A 19,385-nucleotide genomic window follows, 5' to 3' on the forward strand; every position below is an offset into this window, starting at 1 on the left:
AAAAGCACTCACAAACCTCTACAGATGCACAATCGAGAGCATCCTGTTGGGCTGTATCACCTCCTTGTACGGCAACTGCTCCGCCCACAACCGTAAGGCTCTCCAGAGGGTAGTGAGGTCTGCACAACGCATCACCAGGGGCAAACTACCTTCCCTCTAGGACACCTACACCGCCTGATGTCACAGGAAGGCCATAAAGATCATCAAGGACAACAACCACCCGAGTCACTGTCTGTTCACCCCGCTATCATCCAGAAGGCGAGGTCAGTACAGGTGCATCAAAGCAGGGACCGAGAGACTGAAAAACAGCTTCTATCTCAAGGCCATCAGACTGTTAAACAGCCACCACTAACATTGAGTGGCTGCTGCCAACACACAGACTCAACTCCAGCCACTTTAATAATGGGAATTGATGTAAAATATATCACTAGCCACTTTAAACAATGCTACTTAATATAATGTTTACATACCCTACATTACTCATCTCATATGTATATACTGTACTCGATACCATCTACCGCATCTTGCCTATGTCGTTCTGTACCATCACTCATTCATATACATTTATGTACATATTCTTTATCCCTTTACACTTGTGTGTATAAGGTAGTAGTTTTGGAATTGTTAGGTTAGATTACTCGTTGGTTATTACTGCATTGTCGGAACTAGAAGCACAAGCATTTCGCTACACTCACATTAACATCTGCTAACCATGTGTATGTGACAAATACATTTGATTTGAACTCCAAGACTGTTGGAAAATAATTCCAGGTGAGTACCTCATGAAGCTGGTTGAGAGAATGCCAAGAGCGTGGCAAGCTGTCATCAAAGCAAAGGGTGGCTCCTTTGAAGAATCAAAAATATATTTTGGTTATATTTAGAACTTTTTTGGTTACTACATCATTCAATGTGTTATTTCATAGTTTTGATGTCTTCACTATTATTCTTCAATGTAGAAAATAGTAAAAAATATATAATTGAAAAACCCTTGAATTAGTCATTGCAGGCCAAAGCGGATTCAGCGTCCTAAAAATCCCCACAAAAAAATATTTTGTGGATCCAATTCGGTTTGAATCTCAATTTTGGTATCCGAGAAGACCAGTAGCTTGAGGCAAGACTGACAAGTGTGCCTGTCAGGTCTGGGACTGGAATAATGATGCAACACTGAAAATGAAGGGAAAGGGAATATTTCGAACATTTCTAATGACATGGTCTTATATTCAAGTCTGATGTCTCAGCAAGTCATTTTGCTCAGACCATGAAAGATTTGTTTAATATTGTGGTTTCCGTCTCTGCCCATTTAAAGTTGCATTTTTCCAGGAAAGAACAAACACATTGCTTTACCATAATATTGCATACAGCAGAAAAAAACATTGTAAGTAAAAGTAGTCCTATCACTTACAAGGAGATTTTTAGAGAATAAGAAAATGTATTTTGACAAGGGGAACATCCTTGCCATTAGATCAATACAATTTCCGCAGTATAGGCTCATTAGCCATCATATACTGAACAAAAATATAAACGCTACATGTAAAGTGTTGGTCCCATGTTTCATGAGCTGAAATAAAAGATCCCAAGAATGTCCATACGCATAAAAACATCCTTGTTGGTGAACATTTCTCCTTTGCCAAAATAATCCATAAACCTGACAGGTGTGGCATATCAAGAAATTGATTAAACAGCATGATCATTACACAAGTGCACCTTGTCCTGGGGACAATTAAAGGCCACTCTAAAATGTGTAGTTTTGTCACACAATACAATGCCCCAGGTTGAGGGAGCATGCAATTGGCATGCTGACTGCAGGAACTTCCACCAGAGATGTTGCCAGAGAATTGAATGTTCATTTCTGTACCATAAGCCGCCTCCAACGTCGTTTTAGAGAATTTGTCAGTACGTCCAACTGGCCTCACAACCGCAGACCACGTGTAACCACACCAGCCCAGGACCTCAACATCCGGCTTCTTCACCTGCGGGATCATCTGAGACCAGCCTCCTGGACAGCTGATGAAACTGAGGAGTATTTCTGTCTGTAATAAAGCCATTTTGTGGGGAAAACCTCATTCTGATTGGCTGGGCCTGGCTCCCCATGGCCACGCCCCTGTTCATTCATGTGAAATCCATAGATTAGGGCCTAATGCATTTATTTCAATTGACTGATTTCCTTATATGAACTGTAACGCAAGTAAAATCATTGAAATTGTTGCATGTTGTGTTTACATTTTTGTTCAGTATAGTTAGTGGACAGTTTTAGCTAGTTAATAACTCAGAATACTTTGCAACAGTTCAGCCTGTGTGTCTGGGCATCACGATTGAGTCTTTATTGCACGTGAACAGCTCTCAGTGAGCGTCTGTTTCACACATCATCTGTGATGCAGCAGAAGGCAAGGATAAACCGCTTACACCACACGCCGCTCTGATAGCAGAGCATGTTAATGGGCCAAAGGAAAACCAGAAAAAAACACATCCTTTTACAAAGAAATGCTGGTACCAAAAAGGAAGGAAAAAACAAACTTTGAAAGAGGTGAGGTGTAAAATCATGAATGAAATGTCACTCTTTCTTTCAGCATGTCCCTCAGACAGGCTGGCATTTCCCACACTGATTTCCCACCAGATGCCACAGCAGTAACTACACATCCCTGACAATCTTACAATCCAAGCTACAGTGCCTTCAGAAAGTATTCATATCCCTTGACTTGTTCCGAATGCGTGTTACAGGCTGAATTCAAAGTGTATTAAAATATTATTTGTTCCCCTTACCCATCTACAAAAAATACCCCATAATGACAGTGAAAACATGTTTTTAGACATTTTTGAAAATGAAATACCTCATTTACACAAGTCTTTACACCCCTGTGTATGAATCATGTTAGAATCACTTTTGGCAGCAATTACAGGTGTAAGTCTTTCTGGGTAATACTCTAAGAGCTTTGCACACCTGGATGGTAAAATATTTGCCCATTATTCTTTATAAAAATTCTCTAAGCTATGTCAAGTTTGTTATTGATCATAGCTAGACAGTCATTTTCAAGTCTTACTAAAGATTTTCAAGCGGATTTAAGAAAAAAACGAACTAGGCCACTCAGGAACATTCAATGTCGTCTTGGTAAGTAACTCCAGTGTATTTGTGTATTAGGCCTTGTGCTTTAGGTTATTGACCTCGTGAAAGGTGCATGTGTCTCCAAGTGTCTGGTGGAAAGCAGGTTTTCCTCTAGGAATTTGCTTGTGCTTCGCTCGGTTCAGTTTATTTTTATCCTAAATAACTACCTAGTCCATGCCGATGAAAAGCATACCCATAGCACGATGCAGCCACTACCATGCTTGAAAATATGAGGAGTGGTACTCAGTGATGTGTTGGGTTGTGTTGGATTTGCCCCAAACATAGCATTTTGTATTCAGGACATAAAGTTAATTTCTTTGCCACATTTTTTGCAGTATTACTTTAGTGCCTTGTTGCAAACAGGATGCATGTTTTAGAATACTTTTATTATGTACAGGATTCCTTCTTTTCACATTGTCTATTAGGTTAGTATTGTGGAGTAACTACAGAACCAGTCAAAAGTTGACACCTACTCAGTTGACATCAAGGCAAAGGTTGACAAGTGTTTTTCTTTGTTATCCATGCAACACATTATGTGATTGGTTAAGCATACTTTTACTCCTGAACTTATTTAGGCTTGCTATAACAAAGGGGTTGAATACTTATTGACTCAAGACAATTGAGCTTTTAATTTTGTATTAACTTGTAAACATTTCTAAAAACATGAATCCTCTTTGACATTATGGGGTACTGTGTGTAGGCCAGTGACTCAAAATCTGAATTTAATACATTTTTTATTCCGGCTGTAAAAACAACATTTTGAAAAAGTCAAGGAGTGTGAATACTTTCTGAAGGCACTGTATAACCTCTATCAACATTTTGTTTGAAATAGTGAGCTGCTGTTTAGTTTCAGCTACAATCCAACTGGACGGACAAGGCAGCAGCAATTCCCAGTGATGCCGATGACCCACTTCTCCCATCTGGAAATAGCTCAAGAACTTGTATATTTTCTAGTTCGGCAAGGTCTAAGTTATTTTGCCAACTAATGCTTTGGCTGAGTATAGAGAAAATGTAATATCTTTATAAAGAGCTGCAATGTGAGAGCAACACCTCCGGTCCTGAATGATGAATCAGCGATGGAACGGAAACCCTATGTATCAGCCGACAGTAATCTCACAGGACCCAAGCCTTCATCTCGTATCTCTGCGTTTCCTCCCGACGCTGCTGGATGTTGGCCACAGACACCATATCAGACGTATGTTGTACGTAAAGAGAGGTGGGGGTGGGGCAATTACTTTATCTCAACAGATCAGGCTAGGGAAAGGAAGTGTCTAATAAAAAATAAATGTCAACCATTAGTCATCATACCAACATCCAGAATACACTGAAGAAACCTCAACATGATGGTGGGAAGTGCAAATAGACTCTGGAGAATACAGATTAGGCTGGTTTGTTCAAGACAACCATTTTAGCGCTGACATGTATTAATTTAAAAAAAAATACTTCCTCAGACTAAATAAATAAGACTGGGCTAGCAAAGGCAGGAAAGTGAAAGCAAAGCAGAAGTTAAAACGAGCTGGGGATAATTGGTGGCTTATTATTGAGGAAATACATTTTTCTCTTCTGACTCCAAGTAAAACATGTTTGAAGTCTGAGAGTAGGGGATGGTGCTTTCAGAAGTCTTGCCGCAGTCCCAGCAGGTGGGCAGGAGAGTGCTGAGAGCAGCAGGGAGGGAGACGGAGAGACACCAGCCAGGGAAGTCCAGGGAGACCATACCCACTGGGCACAGACACTGGTTGTTTCAAATAAATGACGTTGATAATTAATTCAACGTTGGTTGAACGTCATTTATTTGAAACAACCAGTGTGTGCCCAATATCTGGGGCAGGAGCTTTTTCGTTATTTTTTTATTTAACTTGGCAAGTCAGTTAAGAACAAATTTTTATTTACAATGATGGCCTACCGGGGAACAGTGGGTTAACTGCCTTGTTCAGGTGCAAAATGACAGATTTGTATCTAGTCAGCTCTGGGATTCGATCCAGCACCCTTTCGGTTACTGTTCCAATACTCTAACCACTAGGCTACCTGTCGCCTGGGCTGGGACACATGCCTGGATGAAACTGTTACTGTACGTCTCTGGACCTAGTTACAAACACACATTTTCAAATAATTATGCACACGTCACTGTATTTCATATTAGGGACACGCACATTTGTCCTCCAGTGCTGTTGAGGCTGTAAGGGGTGAAATAAGAGTCATACAAACAAACACATTGGAAAGGGTTGATTAGAGGTGTCTGTTTTAGAGGTCGACCGATTAATCGGAATGGCCGATTAATTAGGGCCGATTTCAAGTTTTCATAACAATCGGAAATCGGTATTTTTGGACGCCGATTTTGCCGATTTAAAAAAATATATAATTATACCATTATTTAACTAGGCAAGTCAGTTAAGAACACATTCTTATTTTCAATGACGGCCTAGGAACAGTGGGTTAACTGCCTTGTTCAGTGGCAGAACAACAGATTTTCACCTTGTCAGTTCGGGTGATCCAATCTTGCAACCTTACAGTTAACTAGTCCAACGCAATAACGACCTGCCTCTCTCTCGTTGCACTCCACAAGGAGACTGCCTGTTACGCAAATGCAGTAAGCCAAGGTAAGTTGCTAGCTAGCATCACTAGTTAACTACACATGGTTTATGATATTACTAGATATTATCTAGCGTGTCCTGCGTTGCATATAATCTGACTGAGCATACAAGTATCTAAGTATCTGAATGAGCGGTGGTAGGCAAAAGCAGGAGCGTAAACATTAATTCAAACAGCACTTTCGTGCGTTTTGCCAGCAGCTCTTCGTTGTGCGTCAAGCATTGCGCTGTTTATGACTTCAAGCCTATCAACTCCCGAGATGAGGCTGGTGTAACCGAAGTGAAATGGCTAGCTAGTTAGCGCGCGCTAATAGCACTTCAAACGTCACTCGCTCTGAGCCTTCTAGTAGTTGTTCCCCTTGCTCTGCATGAGTAATGCTGCTTCGATGGTGGCTGTTGTTGTTGTGTTCCTGGTTTGAGCCCAGGGAGGAGCGAGAAGAGGGACGGAAGCTATACTGTTACACTGGCAATACTAATGTGCCTATAAGAACATCCAATAGTCAAAGGTTAATGAAATACAAATGGTATAGAGGGAAATAGTCCTAGAATTCCTACAACCTAAAACTTCTTACCTGGGAATATTGAAGACTCATGTTAAAAGGAACAACCAGCTTTCATATATGTTCTGAGCAAGGAACTGAAATGTTGGCTTTCTTACATAGCACATATTGCACTTTTACTTTCTTCTCCAACACTTTGTTTTTGCATTATTTAAAACAAATTGAACATGTTTCATTATTTACTTGAGGCTAAATTTATTTTATTGATGTATTTAATTAAGTTAAAATAAGTGTTCATTCAGTATTGTTGTAATTGTCATTATTACAAATAAAAATAAACTTAAAAAAAAAAAATCAGCCGATTAATCGGTATCGGCTTTTTTGGTCCTCCAATAAATCGGTATCGGTATTTGAAGAATCATAATCGGTCGACCTCTAGTCTGTTTCTCTTGTGAAACACCAGGCCAATCATGGAGAGTCGGAGGTCTTTTCTGTTTGTTTTAACACAGTAAATGCAGTGGGAGCCTATAAATAACACTGGTTTCTGTCGAGATCCATGTTCTTATTTGGAACTAATGCGCTGTAGTTTTCCTGTCAAGATTAGTTTCTATTTCTGCCTTCTCATTTTGGGCTGAGAAAATAACAATGGAATTTAAACATTTTGTGGAAAGGCATTTTTTCTGGAAACTACCCCAAAATCCCCCACCCAAATTGCAAAATCAAATTTGATAACCCAATTATGGACAAGTTATATTCTGTTTAGGCTCCCAGTCCACAATGATGATCATTTAAGGCAATGACTTAAATTAGCCTTTTTCTTACATAGTCTATTGCTTTTTGAAAGATGAACAGCAATCGCAATCACAGTTCTGCAGTGAAACAACCTATTTAGAGATGTGTAGCGGCAGCAATTGTCATGGTCACAGCAAAGAGAATCCGCCACTGTACATGACAGGGCCAAGAGAGGCCTCTTCACATAAGTATCTGTCTTCCCCCCACCCCTACCCTCCACACAACTGTGGAATTCATCATGCATAAAGGAGGGCTGTCAGCAGCATCTATTAGCCTAGTGCTTTCTCTGACAAGACAAACATGTTGGTCGTAAACTGTACATGGCCTGGCATTCACACTGTCAGTGTCACCCCTAACTCAAATACTCCAAGAATGCCAACACAGGTGTTAGATTTCCCAGCTACCACTTCGCTCTCCTGGGTGGAACGACAACATCGAAAGACCGTACAGAGGACATCCTTCCATTCCCTGAGCGTGACACTTGCTGCATGCTATTTGCCAAACTCATAACTTGGCTCTTAGCTACTGGAGACAGACAGGCAGCAGCTATTCCACAAATACCTAGGTGCCAGGCACTCTATTAAACTACCATTTCATGAGCATTCTCTTCCTGCTTCACCACATGCCTGGGTGGGTAGTGTCATGTTGTTAACATTAAACCACAGACACACAGATGCTGGGCATTCAGAGTGACAGAGAGCTCTATGGTATGTGGAGACACCATGCTCACCTGAGTGGCTGACATGACTGAGTGATTACTCATCATGACATCCTTCTCTCTGATTCACTGCCTCTCTCCCAAATACAGATATGAACACTCAATTGCACAAAGTGGACAAGCCATTCATGCTGAATGAAAGATAATAGGCAAGCATATCAGTTTACATACGTGTATCATTGATCACACCGCAACCACATTTGTTGTTATTGAACAACAAATGTAGCCTAAGCTAACATGTGCTAACAAGGCATTGGCTATTTTGTCTCAAGGTGTTAGCTAGCAAGTTAGAGTAGCTTCCCAAACACTGCTAAAAGGGCAAAATCCTGACGAGAGATAACAGCTCAAGGGTAGTCCAAACTACGCAGAGACCATCCAGAAACCCTGCAAGAACATTTGAGAGGTCGCAAATTCCCTTGCTGCAACCGTTATGGCTTTCACAATTACAGCGTAAGGCTTATTGTGATCACCACTCTGATTTGAGCAGAAGAGACCTCCACAGCTGAGTAACCTGACCCTGGCTCGCACACACACACACACACACACACACACACACCTCTCTCTCCTCCCAGTCCCTTCCTCTGTGGTTACGGGTTAGGGTTCATCTGATGTCTGCACTCTGCAATTTCTGTTTAGCCTACTTTTTTTCTTTCAAATGCAGTTTTTATGCAGATTTAAGCTAATTCTGAGTCACTCAGGGCAAGGACTTAACTCAACCTTCCTAAAACGTTACTAATGGTGACTAAAAGAGGCTAAATGCCTTGCTTACTTATTTTAGTTGGCCTACTTGAACAACTTAATCCAACCCTCATCTGTGAATGTGAGAATTGAGCACGGCCATCGGTGTAGAGTGTGCTGCAGCAGGGAGTCATGACAAGTAGAGTGAGAACAAACAAATTAACTAGCACTAGCTAGCTACATGCTTCTACGTCATAATTCTAGTTTGCCTCGTTCGTTGTATCCTGACCACCCCCAGTCTAACCAATCATTAGCCTACAGGAGCCAACACAGAATGGGACAGAAACAAATCACCAGTTTCAGAGGGAGAGAGAGCGGATCAAACACAATTGAGACCTTTCAAACAGACTCTGGGACAGTTCTGGGACGATAGATACAAAATTCATACTATTGAAGATCAAAAAATAAGCAATGCAATAATAATGCAATAGATCAGAACGTTAAGCTTAATGTTGATAAAGTATTATTATTTCTTCACATTATAAGCGCAGCAATGCGCACATGGCAGTCGGCTACACGCGAACGTTACAAAATGCAATTAGCGGGAACACACCATTCTAAAAAGCGCACGGCCCATGTGAGCAGTTTCATGTGACAGATGTAAATATCCATTCGAAATGTTGAAAGAGGGAAGCTCTAAAGATGCAACAACTAGCATTGGTAGCTAATATGACTAGGATTGTGTCTTTGCCTGCTGAATAATGAAAGAAAGTTGATTTGAAAACCAATAGAACAATAGAAAATGCTGGCTTCAATTACTTAAGTGTTTATAAAATAATTCCCTTAACATAGGCAAGCAGCTTGGTGAGAAGGCAACAACTGTTGGCGCAATTATTAGAAAATGGAAGATGAAGATGAAAATCTTCAAGATGAAGGTCAATCACCCTCGGTCTGGGGCTCCATGCAAGATCTCACCTCGTGGGGCATCAATGATCATGAGGAAGGTGAGGGATCAGCCCAGAACTACACGGCAGGACCTGGTCGATGACCTGAAGAGATCTGGGACCACAGTCTCAAAGAAAACCATTAGTAACACACTACGCCGTCATGGAATTAAATCCTGCAGCGCACGCAAGGTCGCCCTGCTCAAGCCAGCGCATGTCCAGGCCCGTCTGAAGTTTGCCAATGACCATCTGGATGATCCAGAGGAGGAATGGGAGAAGGTCATGTGGTCTGATGAGACAAAAATAGAGCTTTTTGGTCTAAACTCCACTCGCCGTGTTTGGAGGAAGAAGAAGGATGAGTACAACCTCAAGAATACCATCCCAACCGTGAAGCATGGAGGTGGAAACATCCAGGACGACTGCACCGTATTGAGGGGAGGATGGGTGGGGCCATGTATCGCAAGATCTTGGCCAACAACCTCCTTCCCTCAGTAAGAGCATTGAAGATGGGTCGTGGCTGGGTCTTCCAGCATGACAATGACCCGAAACACACAGCCAGGGCAACTAACGCGAACGTAAAATGCTAATTAATTACTTAAAAATCATACAACGTGATTTTCTGAATTTTTGTTTTAGATTCCGTCTCTCACAGTTGAAGTGTACCTATGATCAAATTTGAAGACCTCTAATGCTTTGTAAGTAGGAAAACCTGCAAAATCGGCAGTGGATCAAATACTTGTTCTCCCCACTGTATATAATAGAAATATCTTTGCATCGTTTACTATTTTGATTTTGTTAAATCAATGTAACTGTTGGGAGTTCAGGTGTTTGACGGGTGACAAGATGCATTGTCATCAAAGTATGGATATATTCTGCAATGAGTTAATATGGCTTTGAATCTGCCACACAACAAATCAACAAGTTAGTTTTGAATTGCTTAACAAAGTAGAGCAGTCTGACAATAGGAATTTTAAGAGATTTCACCTCGTTCATAAAGTTGGCAGAAATTATAAGGGATTAAATATAGACCTCCACCAGCTAAAGGAAGATCTGGTAAAATAAGGGTCGGTTGCTAAAATAAGGGTCAGTAAACTTTCCAAGAAATTTCCTGAATTATTTGGGAAATTTTACATGGGAAAGTTAAGTCCGGGAATTTGGGGAATTTTACTTAAATTAGCTTCTAACAGTGAACCACTTTAGTGGGATACACAAGGCAATTCTAGGTCTAGTGGCATATTTTGGTTAAACTATTCCCAATTCAATGGAAATGCAAACCTCTGCATGCACAGTGCATTCTTCCATCACACGTATAGCTAATTCTATTGGGCCCACACAACTACACTGGCTGAGCCAGGGACTAAATGCTTTCTGATAGGTTGATTACAATACTGGGTGGGGTGAATATATTTTATATGACATACATGATTTTTTGTAAACTAGTAAATATAGTAGCCTACAGCAGTGTGTTTAAATCATTTCTAACTTTTTAACAATTTCTGCTAGTTAGTTTTTGCTACCATGTGGGTTTTAGCTTGCTTGAGCCTGCTAAATGAGTGTTAATTCACCTGTTTCATACATGTTTCATTTTAAAACATTTATCTTACAAAGGAATTGTTTAATCTAACTGCTTAAATATTTATCTGTATATGTTTTTTTTTTACTCATTTTGTTCTAATCTTTACAGGAAAATGCCACGAGCACTATCTGATGTGGAGACATTTCACTGCAGCTAATGCTGAAGGAAAAGCTATGTACATTTGCAAATACTGTGCCAAATCATATGTGAAGAATGCAACAAAGATGCAAAATCATCTGGCCAAGTACATAAAGTTCCCTCAGCGCTCACAACAAGCAACCTCTGACAAAAGTCCCTCTACTTCTATTTGAGTAAATTTGTGTAAATGGTGAATCAGACACCTTATCAATAGCAACAGCTCATTGTCCTCCTGGAATCAGAAGTTTTTTTGGAACGTAGTTAGAGAAATTACTCTTGCTCGAGCTGTGTACAGTATGCAACTGGTTCACCTCTGATGGTCACAGGCAATGTGTATTGGAAGAGATTTCTGAATGTTCTTCGCCCAGCATACACCCCTCCAACCAGATATGCTTTATCTACTCATTTGCTGGATGCAGAGTTCAACAGAGTTCAAGTGAAGGTCAAGCAAATCATAGAGAAAGCAGACTATTGCAATCATCTCTGATGGGTGGTTGAATATTTGTGGGCAAGGAATAATTAACTACATCATCTCCACCCTTCAACCAGTATTTTACAAGAGCACAGACACAAGGGACAACAGACACACCAGTCTCTACATTGCAGATGAGCTGAAGGAAGTCATCAATGACCTTGGTATTTAAACTGGTGACAAGAGAGCCAAGGAAATGGTTAGGTATGTGAAGGGTCATCAAGTTATAGCAGCAATCTACCTCACCAAGAAAAGTGAGAAGAATAAGAGCACCACATTGAAGATGCCCAGCAACACCCATTGGGATGGTGTTGTCATCATGTTTGACAGTCTCCTGGAGGGGAAGGAGTCTCTCCAAGAAATGGCCATATTACTGTCTGCCGATACGGAAAGCCCCATCAAGAGGATCCTCCTGGATGATGTATTTTGGGGGAAGAGTGATAAGCAGCCTGAAACTCCTGAAACCTATAGCAGTAGCCAATGCATGGATTGAGGGAGACAATGCCATTCTGTCTGATGTTCAGACTGCTTGCAGATGTTAGAGAAGAAACATGTACTCCCCTGCCCACTTCACTGTTGCTCCAAGGAGAAACTGTAGTTCTGAAATACATCAAAATATGTGACGACGTCTGCCTGAAGCCCATACACCAAGTATGCTGGCAAGAGCATCCTGTCTGGTGCAGAGATCCACAAGGCCTATGGTGTCATCACTACCTTGCCCTCATCCAGGCCACGGTGGCGAGACAAGGTTCTTGGCAGTCTGGTGAAGTACACTTCCAAACAAGGGCTTTGTGATGGAAATTAGACATGTTGGCACAACTGCCATATTGCATCAGCCACCTGGTGGAAATGACTTTGTAGGTCTGAGGCTCTTTCCCCTGTTGCCTCCATCCTCCAAATCCCAACAACATTCGTCGCTTCAGATCGCAACTGGTCCCTGTTTGGGAACACACACCAAAGCATGCAACAGGCTGACCAATACAAGGGTTGAAAAATTGGTGGCCATCCAGGCAAATTAGGCTTTTTGAGCCTGACAACAAGCCATCCTCAACAAGGTTGGAAAGTAACAGTCAATATGAAGCCTCAGAGTCTGATGTTCAAGAGGTGGACATTGAGGTCCTGGGAGAAGACATGGAAGCCTGAGAGGAAGACAACCAAAGCTTTAGTTTCTAGACTTTACAGATGTATGTTGAAAACTTATTTGGGAGATGCGATGGATCATTGGGGATCATTCAACATTCCATTTATTTTGTTGTTCAAAGAAATCCTTCCACGTGAACTCGTGTAATAATGGAGCTGTGAGTCGGGAAGCAGGTGAACATTTAATAAAACAACAAAACCAGGAAGGAGACAATTCCATGTGGCTACACACCAGTACACAAAAATAATACCAACTGGTGAGTGAACATAAGAGAGTGACATAAAGGGGAGGAAATGATGATGGTAATGAAGTCCAGGTGTGAATCATAAATGATTAACAGGTGGGCGTAATGAGGAGTGCCAGGTGTGCGTAATGATGAATGCCAGGACCAGTGGTTAGTATTCTGGCTACATCGTACGCCGGAGGGGAGGAGCAGATGCAGAGTTCCTATGTCCAGTTTCTGTGTTCTTTTGCCCATCTTAATCCTTTATTTGTATTGGCCAGTCTGAGATTCCAAGCAATTCTGCTTAGAAGGCCAGCATCCCGGAGTCGCCTCTTCACTGTTGACGTTGAGACTGGTATTTTGCGGGTACTTCTTAATGAAGCTGCCAGTTGAGGACTTGTGAGGCGTCTGTTTCTCAAACTAGATACTACATGTACTTGTCCTCTTGCTCAGTTGTGCATCAGGGCCTCTCACTCCTCTTTCTATTCTGGTTCGAAAGGGTTTGAGCTGTTCTGTGAAGGGAGTAGTACACAGCGTTGTATGAGATCTTCAGTTTCTTGGCAATTCCTCGCATGGAATAGCCTTCATTTCTCAGAACAAGTATAGACTGATGAGTTTGCTTTGTTTCTGGCCATTTTCAGCCTGTAATCGAACCCACAAATGCTGATGTTCCAGATACTCAACAAGTCTAAAAGCCAGTTTTATTGCTTCTTTAAATCAGAACAGTTTTCAGCTGTGCAAACATAATTGCAAAATAGTTTTCTAATGATCAATTAACCTTTTAAAATTATCAACTTGGATAAGCTAACAACATGCCATTGGAACACAGAAGTGATGGTTGCTGATAATGGGCCTCTGTACGCCTAGATATTAGATATTCAATTTAAAAAAATGTTTCCATTTACAATAGTCATTTACAACATTAACAATGTCTGCACTGTATTTCTGATCAATTTCATGTTATTTTAATGGACAATTTTTTAAAAACTTTTTCTGACCGATGCGTGATACATTTGGATAGGTTTGGGGTCCCTCAGACCTTGCATTTGCATTTGAACCGGGGACTGATGCGTATCGGTGAATCGTTACATCTCTACCTATAGTACTATTAAAAAATATATATTAAAAAATTCAAAATTAAATTTAAAAAAGAGCCCATTTGGAGAAAAGAGAATGCATTTAAAAATGTATTTTCTACAGCTGACAGCTCTTTCTTCACTTGGACATTGAGCCTAGAAAATGCCCAGACTGGTCCTTGAGGACTCATAAAAATATTTAAAAAATGGCTGTTCTAGATGTTGTGTCAATGGGATAAAGGAGCTTGCTGTTAATTTAAGAGACAATACACAGCCCTTCATCTGACAAAGCTTGGTGAGTGTCAGTTCAGTTAGTGCTCCTCCATGCATTCCTCTGTTAATTTCCCGTAAGTGGGAAGGCCAGGCTCTCTCTTGCTCTCCCTGGCCTGCTATGGACTCAACTTACCCCGGCCCTGGCCCAGCCACAGCAGCTGGGGCTGTTTGGACAACCTGGTACAGGAAGTTCCGGAGAGGAGTTCTTCCTGTGGACCTGCAGGATCGAGACGGGTCATGGAGCCCAAGTGAGATCCTGGCATTATGTTTCAGTAAATGTACAGTACACTATTTGTAAAGGCATAGCTTGCAGTTAATGTATGACATTCAGATTCAGTCATTTGTTTCACCACTTCTGCATCTTTAGTTAGTCTTAAACCTCTGGATTAAAGCACCTCCATTGGCCTAGGGCCAATCACGTGTTTATTGTAGAGGACGAGCACAGTGGTAGTCAAAAAACAGTGGTGGTCAACTATATTGAAATGGATTTCAATTCAGGAAGTGCATTGATATTCAACTTGTGAACTGAATAGCACATGGTTATTCTGGAATTGACAGTGAAATGTCATTGAATCCAACCCTGGTGATCAGGAAGCCTTATCATGCACCACTCTGCTGCTGTTCAGTCTGAAAGGTTGTTATTGATGCCGAGCAGGGAGCAGGTAATGTTGACACTTTGGGCTGCCTGTCTCCTACCATGATAGCTGCGGGGAATGCCATCCAGTGCCAGTCCCATTCCATTCCATTCAATTATCTTTCTGTTTCAGAGTAATACAAAGCACATGTGGGGCTTCTGAACATGATGGGCTTGTGTCTGTCCAATTGAGTTTTCCATTCAGGCATTCAGGAAAAGTAGACAATCTGCAGAGCGAAGCTGTGCTCCTGCCTGGTTACAAAAGCAACAAGTCTCAACACGTGTTCCATTCCAAAGAAAGAACTGCAAAACATTCAGCACAAACACAACACACCTTCGCCAATGATGATAGTAAATGTGGGAATAAAAAAAACTGTTGCATGCGTTATGCAAAGAAGAGCAACTACCTATGCTGTGCCTGTGCTATAAACAGATGTCAGTGTTCCAGTAGCTGGTGGGAAGAAGTGCAACATGAAAGTAGAATATGCAGAGACTTGAGCCTAGGCCTATAGGTTAGTGCTTTTCCATCATGAAAATAAGTTGAGCAAGCTGCACACTACACAGACCAACCAACCATCTTTAGGGTAAATCCATTTGAATTTAATCACTTTATGACAGAATCCATTTTGATTTAAACAAAACTTTCCATACATGTTTGCCCATGGAAGAAGTGGTCAGAAAGTGTATTTTTTAGTGTTCAAAGGTGTTCAAAGTTGACCAATTTTGCATACCACCCCATACCATGAGACATCCATGTCTTAATCACTGGAAATTATAAACGGTTGAGTTTGATAACATTTAAAACCTTATGAACAGTGTTGTCAAACGAATGGTAATTCACATTCATGCCCCTAAACGTATTGACATTTTCAATACATGTGCTAAATTAAATGTCACATACAACAGCAAACACTACCCCTGAGCCTCTCTGTGGTAAACATGTCAATAAATCTGTATAGCTCACATATACTTAGAGGCAATGCTAATGGTATATTTTAAAGGCTGAAGGGCCCACAGCCTTTCAGAGAATTGAGTGATATTAGGCTGCAGTAGTGAAGCTTAACAGTCAATGGTTAGACCATCGTTTTTATTTATATCCAACAAGTGCTAGCCAATCATTTCCAAGAGGAAGGTTGGCAGCCATTGATTAAGCGAGCCAGACCAGATGATACAATGGGCTCTTCAGTCCATGCCCGCCCACAGATCAGTAACAGAGAGGCAGGGATGGAGGCAGCCTTGACTGAATCATGACATCCCTGAATTTCCGATTAAGAAGGTTTAATGTAATTAGCTAGAGTACAGTCAGTGTAGTGTACAGCCTGGCATGAGTAGCACAGCGATGCATAACCTTGGGGATTTTAGCAAACACTTGTCTCAGCCACGAGACGTAGGCACCCTGATGAGGCTTATACAGTGGGGAGAACAAGTATTTGATAACCTGCAAAATCGGCAGTGTTTCCTACTTACAAAGCATGTAGAGGTCTGTAATTTTGATCATAGGTACACTTCAACTGTGAGAGACGGAATCTAAAACAAAAATCACGTTGTATAATTTTTAAGTAATTAAATTGAATTTTATTGCATGACATATGTATTTGATCACCTACCAACCAGTAAGAATTCCAGCTCTCACAGACCTGTTAGTTTTTCTTTAAGAAGCCCTCCTGTTCTCCACTCATTACCTGTATTAACTGCACCTGTTTGAACTCACTACCTGTATAAAAGACACCTGTCCACACACTCAATCAAACAGACTCCAACCTGGAAACATCATTCTTTGGGGATGCTTTTCTGCAAATGGGACAGGACGACTGCACCGTATTGAGGGGAGGCTGGATGGGACCATGTATCGCAACATCTTGGCCAACAACCTCCTTCCCTCAGTAAGAGCATTGAAGATGGGTCGTGGGGTCGTGAGTATTCCAGCATGACAACGACACAAAACACACAGCCAGGGCAACTAAGGAGTGGCTCCATAAGAAGCATCTCAAGGTCCTGGAGTGGCCTAGCCAGTCTCCAGACCTGAACCCAATAGAAATTCTTTGGAGGGAGCTGAAGGTCTGTATTGCCCAGCGACAGCCCCGAAAGCTGAAGGATCTGGAGAAGGTCTGTATGGAGGAGTGGGCCAAAATCCCTGCTGCAGTGTGTGCAAACCTGGTCAAGAACTACAGGAAACGTATGATGTCTGTAATTGCAAACAGGTTTCTGTACCAAATATTAAGTTCTGCTTTTCTGATGTATCAAATACTTATGTCATGCAATAAAATGCTAATTAATTACTTAAATCATACAATGTGATTTTCTGGAATTTTGTTTTAGATTCCGTCTCTCACAGATGAAGTGTACCTATGATAAAAATTACAGACCTCTACATGCTTTGTAAGTAGGAAAATCGGCAGTGTATCAAACACTTGTTCTCCCCACTGGAGGTTGATTGACAGGGCTGCTGCGCACCTGTATGTTGTCAGCATTCTGATTGTCATCGGTTTAATTGGTCCTAGAATGAAAAATAACAAATTAAAGCCCTATCCGTGGTTAACACGGTTTCTTAGCCAAAGACATGAGATGGAAGGAATATCATGGCATAAAACCTTTTGAGAATTTAAGAGGAAGTTCCATGTTATGACCATGTTACCTCCAATCTTCCATGTTAAACATTACTGTGTAGGGGTGGGCAGTTGGTCCTTGTGCATTTTCTGTAAGAGGTTAAGGTCAGGAGGTGCTTTACCAACCCAACAGCCCTTTGCTAGCTTGCCAAGTAGCAAAGGACCATTAACATGGCAGGTTTAAAGCCCCTCGGAGTATGTTACTGAGTAGACAATAGGGCACCACAGGTCCCAGGGCAATGAATGACTCCAAGCCCAGTGGAATTGGCACTGACAGTCTCATAGGGCTTGAGGTAGCCTAGGTCTAGGTCATTGTGTTTTCAATGTTTCCCTTTCTCTTCAACCTTTACCTGAAAGGGCTGTAGAGGTGCCACCAACATTATTACTTCTGACATTGTCACCACTCAGTGGGCATTCAAGTGCACTCACTTCATCTATGCCTATGTAATCCTATTAGCACAAAGAACCCTGAGCAAGATGGACTGTGGTTAAAATAAACCAATATTTTTCCCTGCATGATCAAGTAAAAAAACAGCATGCAACTGCCCAGGCCGCCGACACACTGCATTCCACCCACTTGCTAGTAGAGACTAGCTCCGGGAGGGCATGGAACAACAATGCCAGGGGAAGAATGTTCCGTTTCACTGACAGCTCGTGTTTCATTGCGTTTATCGCGGTTTATGTGAACCAAATTAATCTTGGCATATGAGAATGAATGAGTATGGCATCAATATGATAAAAATAAATTGTTTGGGCGTTTGTAGACAATTTCTCAATGACAACGGTCCAAAATGTATAGACAAACCAAAACCATTGACTAGTTAGCTACGATTAAATGGAGGACTAGAGTTTGCAATACGACATACTGGTAACATTATGATATGAATATCTTGCGTATGTAATTAGGTTTCTGCTGCATGTGGCATTTTACTTATGTATTTTGCACTGACGATCATCTAACAAAGAGGCACTCCATTGCGCATGCAACGTTAATGTGTTATTATTAAACATGGTACGTATGTAAGGGTCCACTGCATGGATGCAAATTAGCAAATGAATATCTACTGCTGTGACTGCAAAATACAATACAATTATTGATCAGGGGGGTTGTTTACTGAATGTGGCTTTGCCGTTTACAACACACTTTATGACCACCGACCGTTCTAGGTCGGAACCATCTCGCTCTGCCTTCCATTCATCCGCTGCTCTCCCCTACCTGAGAAGGCTGGAAAGCGGGTGCGAAGCATTATGACCACTGCTATTGCTGCTTCCACCAGTCCCCGATGATCCACTTCCACTTCCAGTCGATTGTCGTTTCCCAGAGAGAAGCTTTTCCACGGCGGCAAGATTTCCTGTGCGCGCCGCCTCTAGGAGTTCCTGCTCCTTCCCCATCTCGGATCGAGAAGGGGGTCGGAGGATTTGGGAAAGAGGGGGTTGGAAAGCGGGAGAAAAAATCCTTTGCGGTCCTCTACTAATCTCACAGACGTACTTGTTCTTTCAACGCCGAAGAAAACGATGGTTCCCTCCACCGCTGGATCAGTCTCTCCAGCGTTACAATTTCACAGAATGTCTAATCCCCCACTGTGACTCCGGGGAAAACTTTAGTTAAGCACCACAGAGCCAAATCAAACTTCCTTCGCCCTGTCTCAAGCGCGCGTCACTTCCTCAAAACTGCCCCTATCTGACGACGTCGATCAATCAGTTTGTTCATAATCTTGCATTATTGTATTTAGTTGGTGATTATTGTATTCCATTATATTCTACTACCAATGTCAAAGAACATAATAATCATATTCCTACAACTATAAAAGCACAAAATTCATCCAGAACATTTTTCAATGTACAACATATATAAGTGCTGAAGTGCACAGTACATGGTCATTACATTTACATTTTTTGTCATTTAGCAGACACTCTTATCCAGAG

The 19,385-nt window shown here is 41.5% G+C and overlaps 1 protein-coding gene across 32 annotated transcripts in view; it reads right to left on the reverse strand.

Moving 5' to 3' along the window:
- Nucleotides 1-19,142, reverse strand: part of LOC110531211 (ankyrin repeat and SAM domain-containing protein 1A) — a 108,980-nt gene extending 89,838 nt beyond the window's left edge. For 11 of the 32 annotated variants that reach the window (XM_090184813.1, XM_090184811.1, XM_090184812.1 and 8 more), the window contains exons 1-2: nucleotides 18,676-19,102; nucleotides 14,353-14,436 (exon numbers count right to left, since the gene is read on the reverse strand). In XM_090184813.1, the coding sequence (XP_090040939.1) occupies nucleotides 14,353-14,436; nucleotides 18,676-18,851 (260 nt within the window). In that variant the 5' untranslated portion in view covers nucleotides 18,852-19,102. Of the gene's footprint in view, nucleotides 1-14,352; nucleotides 14,437-18,675 lie in introns of all 32 variants that reach the window. The other 21 variants (XM_090184827.1, XM_090184825.1, XM_090184821.1 and 18 more) reach the window with 2 other exon arrangements.
- Nucleotides 19,143-19,385: the final 243 nt, after the last annotated feature.

The sequence above is a fragment of the Oncorhynchus mykiss genome, chromosome 9 (assembly GCF_057628025.1).
Source record: "Oncorhynchus mykiss isolate SJ-2025 chromosome 9, ASM5762802v1, whole genome shotgun sequence".
In the NCBI taxonomy this organism is placed as follows: domain Eukaryota; kingdom Metazoa; phylum Chordata; class Actinopteri; order Salmoniformes; family Salmonidae; genus Oncorhynchus; species Oncorhynchus mykiss.